Genomic DNA, 20,207 nt, shown 5'->3' with positions numbered 1-20,207 from the left:
AGAGGCAGATCAGATTATAAGAAATGATTTGTAAGTGCATTGGAACTCAAACACTTAGTAGAAACTGAACCAGTTGTATGGAAATCATCAGTGACCACACCAACAGATCAATACATCAAGCTTAGTTCAGAGAGAAAAGCAACTAAATCACAGATCATTTTTTTAACTTCCTCCTGCTTTGTCCTTATGTTTACATGTTTTAACAACAATTCATAAGAAATAACAAGGTTTGTCACAATACACAAAAGGTAGTCTAATTTTGAAAATATAGAAAGTGTCAAAAAAAGACGGAACAACCAGATTTCATTTTTAAACATTTATTTGTGAAACCGAGTGAATTTAGAATCTGAGCTTCTGGAAGAACCACTTGTTCTTGCCTGTCTTGTACCTGGAGAAAAAAGAAAAAAAAATATTTATCAGAGACGTTATTCATGGCATCAGATCTGTTAACAAGTCGGTAAAACCAACAACACACCAAAATAAATCAGGGTTGATGAGTTTAAACTAAACCGGTTTGGAGTAGACGATATTTTGTTTGCTGGTTTAAATTGATAAATTGGAGCATTTTATTTAAGTGAGATGTTCCGATACTAAGATGTTACAGGAAAAAAGAATCTTTGACAGGGACTCACCTCTCCTCAAACTTGATCTTGGCCTCCCGCCTGGCTTTGCGCTTGAGACCAGGATCCCTGAAGACATCCTTGTTGACGACAGTTTTGTCCAGAGGAATATCCACAGAGTATCTGACAGAGAAAGAAAAAGAAAAATGACAAGCTGTTTGCATCCAGCAAGGCCACAACGAGCTCGACTAGCCATGTTCACATTCACTGTAGAAACTCAAAGTGCTTTGAAACCAGCGCAGCAACTTAAAACAATGAGCTGTATTTCATTCATTTTCCCACGTTGTTATTTGAATGTGACCAGCTGCAAACATTAGACGATAAACCTGTTAGTCAAAGCATGCGTGTTCAGTCCACATCTGATCAGTCTATACAAGCAGCAGCTTTTAATAGAAAGTGAGCACTTAACCAGGAAGTGTAATAAAGTCAATGATCACTGGAGGAGTTAAATTGTCCAGTGTCCAAAGAATTTCAGATACTTTCTTTTTAAAGCATCTAAAATGTCAAAACATAATTTATTCAAACTTATTTTGTGACCCAACATAGTTTAGAGGCAGACTGTGGCTCTACATTGTGTCGTGTGTACAGAAGTGCCAGTCTTTCCTATAAGGGGGAATCTAGCTGGTACACAGTGACCTGGCTCCCTTGACCAACCCACAGGTTACAACTGACAAGGGAACTTTTTTCAGTCATTAAATTGTGAAATCTAATAATTTAGAAGTCACGATTGGACCCAGAATATAAAATTAGTATTAATGTACTAGTTTTGTGGGCTGTATCAAAACTGAACATGTTATACCATCTAGACTACTTTAGGTCTCAGCAGCAAGAGCCATGGCTACTTTCCTTTTTAATCAACGTCTAATTTCTTATTTACGCAAGCTATCAAACAGCCAATCATTTATCAGAATAAGAAAGTCAAGCTGATGATTACAGGATGTCCAAGATATATTAACAGACTTGTGTATCTGGAAAACTGCTGATACGACATGTCTCTGAAACCTACTAGTTATATGTTGAATGTTCACACCAGGAAAGAAACAAAAAAGTCACTCAAAGTAAGACAGTATTCACATTCTGTTTGTGTGCATCTAATGCACACTATTGTCTCTGTTCATTGCAAAGAGTTGCTCAAAGCAGGTAAACATGAAAAAAGATAAAATATAGCAACAAATTTGTCCATCATCAAGTGGTCAGATGTGTTTAAGTTTTAGGCCAATGGAGGAAATACATGCGCATCGGGAAGTATTGAAAAGGACTGATTATGTGGTTGACTTTGCAGGATCTTGTTGACACGAAAAATACTGAGTACCACCAGCTCAACCCTTTAAGCTCAGCGATTGGACGTTTCTTAGTGAAAACCAATTTAATTCAAGCAGTGTATCAATGTCAATTCACATTATAAACGGCTTTTACTTCTTGAACCACAGACAAACTTTGCAACGCTCTTCAAAACACACCACACCTTCTCATAAAATTTAAATTAAAAATATATTCTAAAATATTCACCACAAGTGATGAGTATTTTCTTCAGACACTGACCTGGTGGGCATGAGGTGGTTGTAGTTGAACACCTTGACAAAGGCCTTGATCTTTGACCTCTTGGCGATCTTCTTCTTGCCCATGGTTGTTGTAACCTTACGGGGATAGCGGTCGATGCCTGCGACCAGAGCGTGGCTGTAAGGGCGGTCGGTGGTGCCATCGTCAATGTTCTGCAAAGAGACGTTACCGAAGAGGTTATGAGGAACTGCAGACGATGTCCGCACATATTGAAGATAAAATAATCCTATATGTTGTCATTAGTGTGTTTTATCTAAATTGTAGTTTCCTTTAAACTCGAATGAGTCCTTTATATTTACACCGGGAGCGGGTCCTCTGTACGGAGGCTCCATGTTTGAAAAAGAGAAGCCATACTTGTAGAGGACACCAAAGACGACAACTTGGAGGTACGGGATTTAGATCTTTTGGTAAAAGGCGAGGTGATTTCCACAGTAGAAGCTATGCCCCCTGCCCGGCCTCCTGTATGCTCTACCCAGATGTTACCCCTCACCCAAACGCACCACAGATTTCCCTGTTGTGAAAATGTCTGACCAGCAGAATCTCCTGCTGTGTTCGTCATATGTAAAAGACAAACTTCAAGTATGATAATGGCCTTTGAGCAACAAAGGACCTCTCCTGCGTGGATAAATCATGTCTCAGGGAAACTTTCCCATCAAGACGTGTGTCAGTGTTTCCTATAAATACAAAGTATTTGTCTTGAATACAAGTTGTTAAAAAATACCCTCGGGTTCATACAATCAATCAAACCAGCTGCTGATTATGAAGTTTTTTCTAATAACTGTTAAATCATTTAAAGACGGGACCCATGTGTTTACTAGCTTTCCACCCTCCATCCACCACGCGCACACAACATGGTCTTACCTTGACGATGACAGCTTTGCGTCCGGCGTAGCGTCCAGCAAGGACCATCACCACCTTCCCAGGCTTCATAAACTTGCCCATTTCTGCCACAATGACAACACGATTAATTCAGTGAGGCTTCAGAGGGATCAACACTTCAGACATCACTGTGGGGTTATTCTACAGGAGTTTGACTGAATAGTCACTGCCCTAATGCTAAGTTAGCATTAGCCCGGAGTTAGCTTCATTTACGTTGTGTAGCAGGATGTAAAGTTTATTTATAACTCAGTTAAACACAGTTAAAGCAACATGTGATCAAAGGGGAAACAACGGACGATCTGCACGTGGGACATGAGCCCTTTTACAGAGCGGTTCACGTGAAAACCGAAGTCGCCATGTTGGAATCAGAGGGACGGAGACGAAGCACCGAAATAAATATTCCTCTTATATATCTCAGCTGAGCAACACACACGGACATATTAACCACGTCTCGTCTGCAGGAGTTTATAAGTCACCGTGGTGCCATTCAAATTATCATAGTGTCCGGATTACAGACGATGGCTGAAGATTGTTGGAAGAGAAGTTTCACTCACTGATGCTGTTCTACCGCCGCCGCTACCAGGAAAGGAAGTGCGTCAGGTTTTTCTCAACTTTGACCCCACCGAACTGACACGTCACTTCCGGAAACATTTCTTTATAATTGTATTTCTAACTGGCTCAATTTCGTTAAATTGTCGTAGGTATGGTGTTATTATTATTATTAATAATAATAATGTTTTAATGCTTACATCTGAGGGAATAGCAGAATCAAAATACGCTGTATGCTCTCAGTAGATAAGGTAATTTAATCATGTAATAAGCAGAATTTGTTACCCCTGATAAAAGCTAAAAAGAAGAAAAAGAATTAAAAGACAAAAACTAAAGAAGACCAACTCTCTCCTTAATTACTATTACTATACTATACTAATTAATATTACTATGATAAATATTATTATTATCCCACAGAAAACAGGCATCCAAATTGTTACTATTTGTAGTTTGTCCTGTTTCATTCAAGAGATATTCATTTCAGGGTTTTATTTAAAATACATTGTCATGCTAGTTGCTGGCAAAAAAGCTCTAACCAGAAAGTGGCTTGAGACTGTCGTGGAAATTTCTATTAATCAAACACAAGTCATACAGTTGTCTTCCGGTAAGTTTAATTCTACATCTGCAGATGGACTCAATGTACAATCATCAGAAGGACATTATACAAAGAGCAAAGAACACTCCTCAGCGCTTTGTTCTTATAGCTCATAGCCCCCTCCCACTAGCTAAAGAAAAGTTACTCATCAGCTTCTTTGATGTTTCATTACGGTGGGGGACGTCCTGGCTTCATCTCTGGCCCAGACCCCTGGAGTGACCTCTGGCATGAACCATCTGTCTCAGAGACCCCTTATCTTCGTTTACAAGACAAAGACCCCTGCACCCATCTTCTCAGACACCTTGAGTGACCCCTGCAGTGAACCATTTGCCCAGAGACACTAAGTATTCAGGAAGCCATAAACATTTAAGTTCCTTGAGTAACACTCGTAACCTTTAAGTTAACTCACAGAAACACATCTGTTCATACATTCTTCTACATACATGTCTGTTCTTTCATTAATTATTACCCAAATGCAGAAATTCCCAATACAAGACAGACCAACCATGAATGAATGGATTCGCATAGTATACAATACACATATATATATATACATATATATATATGAGATTAAGAACTCAAGTTTACATTTTTGAAGACAATTGGTTGAAATGGCTTACCTATGTATTAATTATAAGACCCGATTTTTTAAAACAGTAATATGCCTATGCTATGGACGTGTTTTGCCCTTTCCTTTCTTATTAATGAGACTGATGTAAAAAAGGTGCCTAAGGATAAGCCTATGTTTAAGCATGTAAAGTAGACCTGAGAATGTATGCTGTATATAAGGATATCAATATGTGTGCTTAAGAAAGAACATATATATGTATACAGACAGTGTTATTTATTTAAAAGAGGGATCCCACTCCAGGATGTTCATGTCAATAATGTGTTTTTTTGTTTATTTTTGTTTCTTCCTTATTGTCTTTTGTATGTATTCCTTGTATGAAAACCCAATACAAATTTAATTTGAAAAAATTAAATACATTGTTATACTTTAAATAAACTGACATGACAAAGACTGATAAACATTGCAGCAGTTTAATGTGTAGCAGGTGTAGTTATCCATGAAACACGATAACTTAATCAAGACCATTGTTCATATCTCCCGATATATTACTTCTCATTACAGTGATTAAATTAAAATACATAATTGAAATCATTCAGTGTTTTCTAAGGTTCCCAGACTGAACAGCTACAGTACAGCAGAAACTTTAGTGTTCTGATATGTTCTCATCTACTTCAGTGTTGAGCTCAAACATTCTATCAAATAAATAAATACATAGATCACAACATAAAACACAACTAAACGTGGAGCGTTGAACAGTAGGTACTGAACACAGCCCAGTATAGAACAGTAATTTTCAATTCACAAAATAAACAAGATAAAATATGTGGTGCACGCTAGTCACAGAGTGCACAAATATGGAATCAGGTTTTTATCTCAGGAAATACAAATGGGGTGAGCTTTTATCAGCATGCCTGCACTCACAGGTTTGATGAATACATGTACACGTGAGCCCAGGAACACTGACGTTTGATTCCCATAAACAGAAGGAAAAAGTACAGCACATTTAAACTACCTTTAGTTTAATAGCATCGGTGGTTTCTACATTCAGTATTTAAGGTTACGATTCGTGCAACTCAGTTGTCTCATGAAGACAAAATCTAATTTCTCTGATAAACAAACTGGAAATAAAATGAAACTTTTAATGTCCTAAAATCACGTTAAATGCGGAATGTAAACCGTTACGCCATGAAATGAACATATCGCCGCCAGTTAATCTGGAACGATTAGAGCAGCAGTTCATACAGGGTCTAAATGTTGTTCGCACATCTGAAACGCAGCATGCAACAACTGATAACAGCCTCCGAGGTTTCTAATGGAGTCGAGAGCATTGTCAGTAGGTTGATAACTGCGTAATTGAAGGCGATGTTACTCAACACTTTGACTCCACGACTCAATGGAAAGATATTTTTCATTTCAAGTTGACCTGAGTGCTGTCGTTCAGCTTCGCGATCAGCCAGTGTGCTACATGTGATTTACCACAGAAATCATTCAGTCCATGATCGAAGAACGGAGCAGAACAGACACCAGGAGCAGGACATCACTAGCTAGTAGTTACTGTGTGGAAGCCACAGTATCAAGACATTTTTCTGCTCATTCATTTTCTCAATGGATTGGCTAACTTGTAACCACAATGCAGTAATAATTACTGTAAAAATCCAACAATCCCTTTTATGAATAGGCCAAGGTCCTATTACTGTACGAGGAGCACAGGTCGCAAAGGTCAGGAAGGCTTTACTAAAGATGAGGTAATCTCCATCTTCACTCTAAGGCAGGTTTACAGTACAAGCAGCATTGTCTTCTTGTCATTTTGGCATCTTAAACAGGGTGCAGATCATGGTTGAAGCTCAAACAATAAAATCCTCCATGCATGAACTGTAGATTTTAGATGGGTGGCTGCTTCAATGACCTTCAAAATGTTACTGACTTGAAGCACAAAAACATGCTTTGGAATGCAGGTAAGAACTGTGTGGTTTAGCTGATGTAATACTTGAAATCTGACACTGTCGCTTCTCTACTTTTCAGACTTTTGACGTATATGTTGCCTCCTCAGAAAGCATCTTTAATGTTCTTCAGCTGCCGGACGGCCAGGTCCACAGGGAGGTTGAATTTGAGGTGGCTGATGCGGCCAAGGATGCGCAGGGCTCCTTCGAAGCCGGTCTGAGCCATGTAGCTCCAGGACTGGTAGTGCGGGTGAATCAGAGTCTCTGACTTACACAGCAGGTTGAGCCACGACACCAGCCGCTGCTCGTTCAGAGCCATGCACACCAGCGCTTTCAACTCTGTGTCCGGTCCTCTCTTGTAACGTCCGTGCTCCTTCAGCACAGTGTGGATAGCCCACAGCAGAGACTGTTTAGGGGTTACAGTCACTGGTCCGCCCCCTAAAGGCAGTCTGAAGGACTGTGAAAGCTGGCGGGCTGGTGTCTCCACAAAGGCCTTCCCGTTTTTGGAGTGGTAGTATTTGACAAAGAGGTCCCATGGGTGCATGGTCTGTGGGTCTGGTCTGTAAGGCAGCAGGCAGGAGATGGGCGCCAGCACCAAGCTCATGGTCTGAGAGGGCAAGAAGAGGCCGTGAGCCAATAAGTCTTTGAGAGCAATCGCCAGCTCCTTCCTCACAGACGTCGTCAGCTCATCTCGGGGGCCCAGGGCCGTGTTGCTGGTGTAGTTGACGACGTGTTCCAGGGAGGGATGTCTGTGCGAGCCAAGCACTCGCACTTTCTCTACAGCTGCCTCCAGACGCTGCAGCAGGGGCCCGTAGTCCTGGGCCGCAGACTCCTGAGGCCACATGCTCTGGGGAACGTGTCCAGTCGCACAGCCGAACTGGCTCGCAGCGAAGATCTGCAGCACGGCGATGGCCTTCTGGATCAGCTGCAGGCCAGTCTCTCGCATCTTCTGGGCCTGTTCAGGGTCCACTGCAGAGACACATCAGAATATAGTTATATTAAACAGCATCGATGCCTGCTGGTTCTGAACAACACCTCCAGTAAACTTGCCTCTTATAAAGTGATTATGAAGATCTTTCAGTGAATAAATCTTTAAAAATAAACACTGTCAATTGAATATAACTTTATTTGTCGAGCACCGAATCACAACATCAATATCTCAAGGCACTCATTGGTTGAACACGCTTTAGGTAAGCACATAGTTTATGATATTTCTACCCTAACATGTGGCTCAGAAATAACTTACAATGCAAAGCAAAGTTGCTTTCAGACATGCACTGAACTCCGCAGTCCCTCCGTATTTTCTACGGAGGAGGTGCATGTGTAAACGCAAATGTCGGAGAGAGACGCTCTGCAGTGTCTGCGGACCTCCGCCTGGCCTCCTAGTATTAAATCTGTAGAAATCCAGGAAAAATTGGATGTGAGAACACAGTGGGAAATCCCCAGCTGGATTCATTGCAAGGGAGTGGGTGGTTGATGACGCTTCTCACACGCGACAGACGCAAAAATGAAAAAAATGAAAAGAAACCAAATATCTCCCGGTGAAAAAGCCGTGACACACATGTAGGAGACACCGATAAATGATGTCAAGAGAGTTTTTGGTGATAAGAGCTGACGAATGGCTCTGTGTGTGAAAATCACGTGATCTCCGCAGTGGAGTTAATATGTCACTTCCTGCCTCTGCCTGCTGCACCCGGCTGCTCCACCTCTCGCCTGAATAATGCGGAGGATTTGATGCTGTTGTGAACGTGTCTGTGCAGAAAACCTCCGGCTGTGTTGTGCATGCGTGAAAGGCAAATGTCTGAATACAGCTTTACAGTATTACAGTGAAAGCCATTAAAAACACATCTTGTCGAGGATCTACTAGTTTAATTACTATTAACATGACAATGCACTTGCAGTTAGATGATGTTATGAACTGACTGACCTTTCTTCTTCATCCCTGGAGTTCTGGCATTGGTCCCTGCTGCTTGTGGCTGCTGGCTGAGTCCGACATCTGGCAAGAGAGGATTCCCCACCTCATCTTTTGGAAGAAAGGGCAAAGATTACGCATTAACCCCCAAAAAACCACAAGCTTATACTCCAACTGCATATATGTTTGTGTACCCTGGATGAAGTTGATGAACATCTCCAGGTCCCTGATCTGGGTTTTGAGCTGATCTACCAGCTGCTCTTTGACACGGGCTGGGTTCACTATCTGAGCGATAGCAGCGTCGACTCTCTGCCGAAGCTCCTCAGGCGACAAGTTCCCAATGTCCTCGTTCAGGTTCACGTCCAGCTTTTTGATCAACTCGTCAATGATGACCTGAGGAAGGTAAAACATATTAAAGGTTAAAGTTTGAAAGAGCAAGAGCTTGTGTGCGTGTGAACGTGAACACGGCTCCAGAGGAGGCTACCAGAGGACATTTAGGCTAAAAAACATGGTGTAAATGACGTTGTTTTGATTTAAATTTGAATGTGTGGTCTTACTGTTTTGGATGACAGTATGGAGGAATTTTATGTTTTTTATCTGTTGTTTTCTTACGTTTGAGTCCCCAGTTACTTTGGATATTGGATTTGGCTGCAACGCTGTTTGTGACACCAAAAGCGTTTTGTGGACTCAAACACTTCACCCACCCCTCCATCGGCATAGTGGTGAGTAGAAAATTAGCGAATTTTGTGAGCGGTTTTTAAGCGTTTTTTATGCCTGACCTATGGAAAATTAACAGGTCTGGACAATTTCTTGAGTTGGATTGTCCAAGTCAGATGTATTCACAACAATGGGAAACTTTCCAGAACATTCAGGCAAGGGTTGGAGTCTGGGTAGAACATACATGAGGCAGGACATGACGTATAAAGTCCGCTGTGGATATCAGTGTTTTTGTATCACAGCACATTGACACCAGCGTTGGCCCTTGTCAATAAAACCTCTCGAATCTCATTGTCTTTCCAAGTTGACAATTTTTTATTGGAAAGACTTTCCAGCTAGTCTGCACTTTTTTAAAAGAAGAGAGAAATAGTGCAAAAAAGAGTAAACAAGACACCAACGCTGTAGAGCCTGAAGTATTTTGTGACTTGTTGTACCAGATCTGAAACAGGTTCATTATTTGCTGAAACCAACAGACACACAAACTGGGACATTAGTTTGCGATCTAATTAAGGATGTTGTTGGAGTTACTAAACAAATCCATTATAGCCTGATCAGAAAACCTAAAACAGCGATGCCACGTCCGGGTCCCCACCTTCTGTCTCTCCATGACGATAGACTGCGGCAGCGAGTCGTAGCTGCCCTCCTGGTAGGCGAAGTGCTCCAGATCATCCAGCTGTGTCTTCAGCTGGAAAATGAGATCCTTCTGTTTTTCCCTCTGGGCCTCCAGGCGCTCCCTCTTCTCCCTCTCACTCTGACGGGAGAAGCACACACGATGATGTTAATTTTAACAGACAGAGTGTTAAGTGACCACGGCAACACAGCTGCTACTGGATGTTGACAATGTGAGATTTTTGCTACTGACACGAATATCAATAATTATGATACTAACATTGTAACATTAATTCAATGTTAATTCATTCATTATTTATTTCAACACTTTTGAAGTAAAATTCTATTTTACCTGGTTCTAATACTCAGTTTTCTTCATTTAGAAATGCCCTCCAGGAACAAATAAAGTGGTTTTGAAAGTTTATTTATGTTTCTATTTGTTTTGTTTGTATATTGAGGCCGTGTACTACTTTATTTGGTGCAGATCAAAATTTATTTTTCACTTTCTCCTACATTGTAAGATCCATATTTTCAGTGATTTCTCTAAAAGTAACTCATGGATGTTTAGGGGGCTGGTATTTATGAGTGTGTGCAATTTGGTGCAGATCCAAATATAAAATCTTGATCTAGTGAATTTAAATGTGGTTTCATAAGGAGACTGTTGGGCATTGTCAGAGGTATGAACTCTACTGAGTGACACTCTAGTAGTGAGATGCATTTAAGTGTGAATTACAATGACGCACACTGAGAGGAAGAGGAGGGAGAGGATCATGAAGTCTGCTGCACTTTTTATCACCTGTGTCACAACATATACACACAAACCTAACTCTGAAAGACACGTCAGGTGTCATACTCACCAGATCCCTCTGAAGGGTGGAGCATGTGACAACAAGGAAGAAATAAATAAGAACTTTAGGTTGGATATGTGGTGAGAAATGATATCATGTCAAATGTTAACGACTAAGACTACTCGAGGGCGAACCTTTGCTTCAGTTGGGACTAAACAAAAAGAGGCTGAGAGCAAACAATATCAGGAGCAAGGCAGGTTGCTTCAACACTGCTATGTACACACAGGCCTTTACTAAACAGATAGCGATCTGCCAGAGCCATTTTCATTCACCCTGCAGCCCTGTGAGTCACACACTTGTGGCAGAGAGCTACGTTTTCCACAGGAGATTAGAGATCCCTGGGAACAAAACAGTGGGCGCAGCCGCCTCGAGTGTGACGCAACAGGCACTACGCTTGAATTAGCTTTATTCACAAACGTCACAGTGAATCGGGACACTGTGCAGACTTGTGCATGCTAAACTGCTCTGTGAGGATCTACACAACTGACAGCTGACTGCTGAGGAGCCCTGCCTTCCGTACTGGATAATCTGACAGGAATTTCCACAAATCCTAAATGTCATACATTAAAAAAAACATCTTCTAAAACCCACCAAACTGTCTGAAACCCAAACTTGTGCAGTTTGCCAACAAAGAACAGCAGCTAATCCTCACAATTCATACACTGGAGCCAGAGAACATTCAACATTTTACCTATAAATAACTATCAACGACCACACTAGATTTTTGATCTGTCAGTTTAATAGTGGATTAATCACACGGCCACATGATAACACCACACTGCAGTCCTACATCTATACTTAGATATGTAATAAGCACTGATAGATTACTGAGTAGACTTCTTCCAGGCACAGGTGTGGGGCCCGGGAGGTCAGGGGCCCCTGGACGACTACAGTGAAGTGACGGTAATACTTGTAGTTGTAAAGTCCAAGAGTTCAGTGTAAAGACATGCAAAACAATCAAAGACAAAAACTAAACAAACATGTCTTGTCTCTGTCAGTGTTGGGGTCCTATACAGGGACTGTGGGGGCTTTTACCTCTCAGTACCCAGGGGTCCTATTTCTCATATTCCGCCCGTGGTGACATAAGGATGATTACATATTGGATCATAATGTGTTCTTTCCCTCAGTGCGTGAGTTGACAGTGGCTGTTGTGTTTCGTGCTGGGGGCCTCACCGAGTTCTCCAGCTGCTGGGCTTCCTGCGCTCTGCAGCCCACCACATGCGGGCAGCCCCTGAAGGCGAACTCCTCCAGCTCGGCCAGCATCCGCTCCTTCTCGTCGCTCTGTGCGTGAACGATCTGCTTCAGTCGGAACTGGACCTGTGCGAAGTGGGAGGTGAGGGCGAGCAGAGAGGAGTTCAGCTGGTCCTGCTCCTCCTCCAGCCTCCTCAGCTGGGTAGCCATCTCCTCCTCCGTGGCCGAGGACGAGCCTCTCTGCTTCGGCTGATCAGCGCAGCCGCTCCCGCTCTCATCCTCGGGACTGGCCACGGCGCCGACCGGAGCCCATCGCTCCCCTGCGCCGGCGAACATGGCCTCGCTGTCCGAGGCCGACAGCTCCTCTGTGGACATGGCGACTTCTCCCCCGCTGTTTCACTCCGCCGACACTTTATGAACAAGAGGTTTTACTTGTCGTACGTTGCGCAGAAAACACGGAGCATCAGTGTCGGGTAAACAGGTGCGACGCCATCTTGGGAACAATGATTCATACGTCAAAACACCGGAAGTCAAGCACCTTTATCTTCAAAATAAAAGGATTCCGATCACATTGTAGTCCAGTTAAAAATTACTAAAACCTTAATTCAGCTTTAATTCTTTCGTTTATTAAAATAATGTTTTTTTTTCTCTTCTGCTGCTTGAACATATTAACATCCTTGTTTGGGATCATTAAACCTATGTAGTTAAGGACTTTAATATGTTTGAAAACTGTCCAACAATTAAAGAAAAGTGATGTTATTGACCTACTACTATTCATGATATTTGGATTTTTCATTATTTACTATTTTTGATTATTCGTTTAACTTGTTTCATCTATGTTATTAAACTGATATCTGACTGTATTATATACTGTCAATAGCAGGATTGTTTAGACTCTTATTTTGAATGAAATAACCGGAAGTTGTGACTGTTATGTACTGAGCTTTGAAGCGTAAAAACACAGCAGTTCAATGTCAGCCTATAAAGTGGGATTTGACAGCTCCCGTTTTATGTGGCAGACACAGCAACCAGAGAAATTTGTATCTGTAACATGTTGTTTGCAACCGTTCCCATGGCTGGAGCCATTTGCCACACTGACTTCTTTAAATAAATATAGTGAATCATTTGTCATATGTAAACATTATTCAGTCGTGTGAGTAATTATCAGACAGATGTGAGTTGAATATATAACAATTTGGTCGGTCTAGTCCAAATAGCTTTTAAGTAACTGAGAGAAATGCAAAAAAAGATCAATTCTAATGACTTCCGTCCCACGGTGCTGGTGATGCACGTGAACGCAACATCATCTGTACTATTCAGCGCCCCCCGATGGAAAACAGTGACACGTTCAGGGCTCCCTGCTGCAGAGAAACAGAAAGTGAAAGAGGGAATGATTTCTGAGAACTGATCCTGGACCGGAGGTGAGTTTAAACCAAGCTGTTTTTAATGAAGATAAATCAAATCAAATGTTAAGTTCAGTTAAGCACAACAGAAGTGAAGTCACCAGTGACTTATTTAAAGTTTTCTGAGCTCAGAGAAGATTTGTTGAGTCGCTTTTTTGTTTAAGTTGAAGCAGTCTACAGGTCATTTATAAGATTAGTTTTTTAGCTGTATTTTTTTGTCTCTCGTGTCTTAATACGTTATTATGAATCTGATGTTGATGACAGGAAGCTGTACGAGTCTGTGAATTATTTCTGATCAAACATGGACTGCCTGTCTTCAGATGAGGTGAGACGTCATTTTGTTTCTCCACGTTAACAAGTCTTTCTTGTTGTAGGTTGTGTTTTTGAAAATAAATGTAAATATGTTATAGAATATTATTATATTATAAATCAGTGATATTCATGACAGACATTTTCTCTACGGGTTTAACTGCCAACACATTTCCTGCTGGATTTGAGTTTTTATTACTTTCACTTATTATACATTATAAATATAAATAGTATTTGATTAATAATGACAATAACATGATTAATATTATAAATGTATTTATTTAAACAACTGTTTAGATAACAGTTGTTTTTTGCATTGAACTCCTGAAGAGAAATCTGTGTTTCATGATGTTTTCAGGAAATCTCTTTTGTCATGGAGCAACCGACGCCATCTGAGGAAACTTTAGAGGGAATCCAGACCTTAATCACCAACTACAAGGTTAACAGATGCTCATTCATTAATCTGACGGTGGTACAATGTGGCTTTTAATTTTAATTTTAAATGAAAGTAATCATTAGTCGCAGTCCTAACGGTTGCAGTTTCACTCCCGTATCCACAGATAACGTGTGATCAGCTGGTTCAGGAGCAGAATGATCTGGCCATCATCATTTCGAACAGTAAGAAGATGACTCAGGATTGCAGGAAGCGCTCCATCAAACTGGCCAAGAGTCTGCAAGAGGACAAGCAATCCCACCAGGAGCAGATGGACAGTGAAATGGTTCCACTCTTAATTTACTTAAGTGATCAGAAAACCATTCTTTCAAGAATTACATGGGATTTAACTGCACTGTTTGATCTTTGATATCTAAAAATAAACTTGGACGTCTTCATCAGTTGTTAATTTGCACAGAATCAATGGTTTTGGGAGAAAATGTATCATTAAAATGTTTGAAGTAAAACAGAGATAAAGACAAAAGAGAGAATCATCAGAGGGAGGAAAATACAGTATGATGAAAGAATTCCTTCAAAATCTGCAAAATAAGCTTTTTCAATAACGTGGGTACTATTGGTGAAAAATAACAGTACTCTGCTTTTCCTTTATCACTGTCTAAACCTCTGTCTTCCAGGTAAGGCAAAATATGCTGAGTCAGGAGGAGTTCAAGCTCATGAAGGAGATTCAGGATGTCGAGGCTGCCCTGACGGAGGAGGAGGCCGATTATGAACACCTCAGAGAGCAGACTGATGTACGATAATCTCCCAGCATGCACCGTCGTCTGCAGCCCGATCTGTGACGAATAACCAGTAACCATGTACCTGTTGATTTCAGGTGTTCACCAGTGTGCCAGATAAGATGGTCGTATTTAAAGGGAAGACGGCAGATCCAGGCAACGTGCAAATGTTTGACATGACATCGCGTATCGTTTATCCGATGCAGGAGGGAACGGCACTGATCACGTTTGAGGAGGAAGAGGGTGAGTTTGTGACCAATCACAGATGAGTGTGTTTCACCAGCCTGCAGCCACGTTATAAATTAATTGATCTCCTTTTATTAAAGGTAGAAAATATTTATTTAATCCAAAGGTTCATATTCAAAGGTGCACATGAGGTGGCCAAAAGTACAGAATAAAAAAAAGAAATAAAATCTCTGGAATCATAAAAAATACAAACTGCATATGATTTAAATGAGGCACAGACTTGGATAATGCCACACTGATGTTGAGATTATTCCACACCGATGGAGCTAAAACAGCAAAATCATAATCTCCTCTTGTTTTGAACCTGGACTGTGGAACTTAAAATCCCAGTTTCTCGATTTTAAGGCTTTTGATTCAGAAACAAACTATATCATGAGAAATATCTCAGGGAGCTAAACTGCAGCGTGCTTTGAAAGTAATCTGCATTATCTCAACGTGAATTCTGTTGTATCATCATATTTTTCCACAGGATGAAGATTTTGCTGATGTAACTAAATCGAAATTTTACATTTTTTAGTGTTTTAAACAACATTTACACATTTATCCTCGAACACAAATATTTACAGCAAGTACTTAAATTCTGCTTCTCATCAACAGAGTTAAAATTTGATTCACTCACTCACTTAAATTCAATGCAGTTGGAAATGGAGGCTTGCCTGCATAGCCAGATCAAACCACCAGGGGGCAGTGAGGCATGAATGAGCTGCCTTCCTCTGTTGATCCAGTCTGCACATCCATACTCTGCAGGACAAATACTAAAATAATCATAATTATATTTTGGGTATTTCCTGTCAGCCCTAAATCAGCTTCCGATGGATTTTGAATTTTTTTTTGCTTAATTCAAACTGAATATAGAAAGGCCCTAACATCAGGTTATCATCCCATGTGCCCTTTAAGGCCCCCTTTATAAATCTGAAGGGGCGTTTCTGTGGTGCACCTACATGACCACAAACCACATGAACACTGGGTGCGGCTCGGACAGAAACATGGCTCCCAAGGTTGACCATTTGAACTGTGACGTCATTTCTTGGAGAATCTTCCAATGCTTCATATCTTTAAAATCCGTGCAATGTTCAAACTGGAAAATGTGACAACTTAATTCATTCGGAAGCTACACATTTATCTGAGTAAGATATGTTAGAGCATAATACACAGTCCATCTCTCCTGCTCCTCAATGCCGACTCACAGTCAGGATAGAGTGAAGGCGGCGCAGATTGCAACCGGGAGGCCTCAGGGCTGCCAAAAAGTTGAAGTTCAAAGATGGCTGCCACCTCACGATCTTAGTACCAGGAAATGGCTGACATATTTTCACGACATTAAATTAACCGAACCGTCAGCTGCACAAATTATTAAAGCGAAGTCCGGAGTGGGTTGTTAGGGGAAACTATTTGGAGGGACACTTTTATTATTTGTGTCTCTCACATTGGTTCTGGTTGCAATAAAGATTTGTTAAAAAAGGAATCCGTCCAACCTAAGTTGAAAGGTTATGTAAGTTAATAAAACATAATAAATTATAAATGCACCGAAAATATGTTAGAAACTAAATAAATACAAATATTTGACATGTTTCTTTCAGCAAATTTTGCCAAATGAACACAAAAAACATATTGAAGAAAAAGAAATCTATATATAGGAACTCAAACAAAATATTTCTTAACACATTTTTTTTGATATACCCATTTTTCTTTGCTCCCCTCCCACGTCACTGTGCATTATTATCACGTTTCTCACCACATGTGATGAAACATCATCATGTACGTACAACATGATGGTGGAAAGCAGAGGGTTCAACAAGTCCTAATGATCGACTACATCCACTGCATTGAAAATACCTCCATGTTTTGTATAGTGTTCGTCTGGTGAAGTGTACCGCTCTAAAATCCTGAATAACTCTGTGTTCCCTCTGTCGTCAGTGGCCAAGAGGATCCTGAGCATGAAGAAGCATCAGGTGAAGCTGGATGACGAGTGTCGCATCACCATGGAGGCTCAGCCCGTTCAGCTGATGCTGCCCAGGCTGGTGGAGGTGACAGCAAAACAAAAGAGGCTGAATGAGATTCAGTATCAGCTTCCTGTAACTGATCTGTGCTCGTCTCTGTCCTGCAGATCCACTCTGAAGTTTGTCCTCAACGTATATTAATCTCCAACCTGCCAAAAATGGACATAGAGACTCTGTTGAGCAGGCTGCAGATCCACTTCCACAAGGCTAGGAACGGAGGCGGAGAGGTGGAGCACTGTGAATTCCTGCCCGACTCTGGGACTGTGGTCCTCACGTTCCTGGAGAATCACAGTGAGAGACTACTACTTCCACAGTCATGCGTTTGAGTCTTAAAACGAAAACGACCTCTGTCCTGATAAGCGTTTTAACTCGATATCAGAATATTCGTCCACCGACACAGGAAACACACATCACATGACCATTCACGTACACTTGGCATGTGTGTGCCTGTAACAGGAAGGAAATTGTCTGCTTAGTCACAGAAAATACTACAAACCAGGAACAGCAGTGGTGAAAAGTGGGAGCAGGGATGTCTCTTGTTTTTATGACAACAAAGCCTTGTTAAAGGGATAGTTCGTTAAAAAATGAAAATTCACTCATGATCTATTCACCACTATGCTGATAGAGGGGTGGGGGAAGTGTTTGAGTCCACAAAACACTTCTGGAGTTTCAGGGGTAAACTTCTTAGCAGCCGAATCCAAAACAATTTGAAATAACTGGTGACCGAATCATGTAGTAAGAACACACAACCACTGTGAGCTTCCCATCACAAGACAGGAAGTCATATAGTGTGAACTTGGCACAAGTGTTAGCAATGGTTTGCATTCACCTCCGGTAGAAGAGATGTTCGGATACCAATTTTTTACTTCCTGACACCAGTTCTGATTCCTTTGCATATCAGCCGATAGCATGTACTGATCCGATACCAGTGCATTTAAAAAGTATATTCTTTGACATATATATAACAGTTGTGTGTGTGATTAACCGTGTAGTGTAGTGATGATTGATATTGTTGTTCCAACTATTGCTGGTGTTGTAATTTGCAGTCTTTATGTCCATGTCTTCAAAATCACCACTAGTATTATAATACTGTTTAGTTTTAAATGCCCCTGAGAGCGAACTGTGGTTTATCTGTCACACAGGAAGTAGAATTTATCCTGCATTTTAGTCTGGATCTCCTACTGATGAAACTCTTTCTGCTGTCAGTTGCCAAAGGTTTGACAGATCTAGAGTTCCACGACATAGAGCTCCAAAAGAAGAAGCACACTGTGAGAGTGACTCCTTTTCTGAACGGAAACATTGTAAACCTAGAGGTAAGTATCAGCACGGGGGGAACACAAGGCGGGAGAAAAGACTGAAATGCCACAGGTGTCATTTTCTTTCAAATGTAGATGAAGTCGCAGTCACCTGATTTAACTGTGGTGATTCCCCCTCCAGACCAAGATGATGGTGTGCCCGCGGACGGTGCTTCTGACAGGTATCCCCCAAGTGGAGCACGACAGCCTGCAAGATCTCGTGGAAATCCACTTCCAGAGAAGCGGCAATGGTGGAGGAGAACTCGAAGCCTTTCTCTACAACCCGCTGGGTCAGCACACCACGGCGCTGTTCGAGAGCATCGCCCCCAAAAAGGGCAGCAGTAAACTGTAGATTCATTCCTGCAGCTCCAGAAAACCTTATGAAGACACCACTGTCCAGATGTAAAGATAGGACACACCTTATTTAGTCTAAAGCTGCTTCACACAATCACTGATTTCTGGACATTCTCCTGAATTACCCCCGAATAAATGTCTGGAAAATGCTCACAGTGGGCACATGTGAATACAGCAGGACAATTTCAGGAAAATTCAAATTCTTTTGACAATAGAAGACAACACTGGCATCGATGTGCTGTGAACAGAGCGGAATTGATCGGCCTCCTGCATGCTCTACTCAGATGACACCCCTCATCTGAAAGCCCTGGGCATTTTACTGTTTTTGTGAAAGCGTCTGACCCAGAAAAACTCCTGCTGTGTTCTTCATGTGAAAGACAAACTCCAGACACAATTTTCCAGACATTTTCCTAGAGTTCATGTCTGAAAAAAGCTTTATATTCTGTTCATATTTCTTGTGGTGGAAGTTAGGATATTAAGGAACCAAGTTATGACATTTCTTAGGGTTTAAACTGACAAATGTTTTCCATTAACAATTACTGCTGCCAAGGAGTTAATGTTTTCTCACCATCCATTTGTTTGTCAGCAGGATTATGCAACTACTGAACAGATTTCAATAAAAACTCATTACATTTTGACGTGAATCGGCACAAAGGTGCGAATCCAGGAACTTTTTAATCACTTTCTTAAACATTGTGTGATTTGACATTTTAACAGATGGGGTTAGTGAATAATTAGTGGATCTTAATGAAAACAAATCAGAGGTATTTTTAAATGTATGTAATTTGGTAGAGATGGATTGAATTTAGGGTGAATGATGGGCCTTGGCTGAGGAATGAGTTCTTCTTAATGTCATTCTCGTTCTTGCATTAATCAGCGATCACTCACATGTGACCCTCTCTGAGGTTTCTACATTTTCCCGTCATAAGGGTTTTTCTGGTAGTTTTTCCTCACTCTTGTTGAGGGCTAGGGACAGAGGATGTCGCACCTTGTTAAGCCCTAAGAGACAAATTTGTGTATATATGAGCAATACAAATAAAATTTGATTGATTGATTGATTGATTGATTGATTGGCCCTTCCACAGCTCCATCCTCGACTGCTACTTCACAGACTCACGCTCCAGATGCACTAGATGGCAGCATTCGCATATATTTTGGCTTCATTAACTAAAGATGGAGACTCGTCGTCCATCTTTATTTACAGTCTTTGATTTTAACTCTGACTTTCAAACATAAACAATATGAATAGTTGCTTGATACAGAGGCTCTGAGCTCTCAGGCCTCTGAGCTTGTGCACGTTCAGTAAATCTATATGTTCACATATTCACAGGACTCGTGAAAACTGAAGTTTAAAAGAATGAGTCTAATTTTAATGACATTTTACAACACAATCTATTGATATACTGATAATGTCATTGTTAAGTTACTGTGTTCACAGCATG

General features: G+C 41.1%; 3 protein-coding genes across 4 annotated transcripts; 1 reads left to right on the top strand and 2 right to left on the bottom strand.

The window, feature by feature from the left end:
* Positions 1–301: 301 nt before the first annotated feature.
* rpl27 (ribosomal protein L27) lies at positions 302–3,691 on the bottom strand. Its single transcript, XM_035180128.1, has 5 exons — positions 3,614–3,691; positions 3,042–3,124; positions 2,163–2,332; positions 633–743; positions 302–388 (listed from the first exon to the last, which is right to left on the bottom strand). The coding sequence occupies exons 2-5, from the start codon at positions 3,120–3,122 to the stop codon at positions 340–342; spliced, it is 411 nt and encodes a 136-aa protein (XP_035036019.1). The 5' UTR covers positions 3,123–3,124; positions 3,614–3,691; the 3' UTR covers positions 302–339.
* Positions 3,692–5,230: 1,539 nt separating this feature from the next.
* rundc1 (RUN domain containing 1) lies at positions 5,231–12,510 on the bottom strand. 2 transcript variants are annotated; one of them, XM_035181455.2, is made up of 6 exons: positions 11,974–12,510; positions 10,810–10,818; positions 9,936–10,094; positions 8,821–9,019; positions 8,642–8,737; positions 5,231–7,683 (listed from the first exon to the last, which is right to left on the bottom strand). In XM_035181455.2, the coding sequence occupies exons 1-6, from the start codon at positions 12,364–12,366 to the stop codon at positions 6,821–6,823; spliced, it is 1,719 nt and encodes a 572-aa protein (XP_035037346.2). In that variant the 5' UTR covers positions 12,367–12,510; the 3' UTR covers positions 5,231–6,820. The 2 variants fall into 2 exon arrangements, with proteins under 2 accessions (XP_035037346.2, XP_035037347.2); XM_035181456.2 differs by lacking the exon at positions 10,810–10,818.
* An 808-nt stretch (positions 12,511–13,318) lies between these two features.
* Positions 13,319–19,819, top strand: ifi35 (interferon-induced protein 35). Its single transcript, XM_035180059.2, has 10 exons — positions 13,319–13,412; positions 13,659–13,719; positions 14,062–14,142; positions 14,264–14,422; positions 14,772–14,888; positions 14,972–15,116; positions 17,034–17,143; positions 17,224–17,407; positions 18,323–18,429; positions 18,554–19,819. The coding sequence occupies exons 2-10, from the start codon at positions 13,696–13,698 to the stop codon at positions 18,761–18,763; spliced, it is 1,137 nt and encodes a 378-aa protein (XP_035035950.2). The 5' UTR covers positions 13,319–13,412; positions 13,659–13,695; the 3' UTR covers positions 18,764–19,819.
* Positions 19,820–20,207: the final 388 nt, after the last annotated feature.

This window comes from Hippoglossus stenolepis, chromosome 16, assembly GCF_022539355.2.
Source record: "Hippoglossus stenolepis isolate QCI-W04-F060 chromosome 16, HSTE1.2, whole genome shotgun sequence".
Classification (NCBI taxonomy): Eukaryota; Metazoa; Chordata; class Actinopteri; order Pleuronectiformes; family Pleuronectidae; genus Hippoglossus; species Hippoglossus stenolepis.
This window is presented reverse-complemented; position numbering and strand designations above follow the sequence as displayed.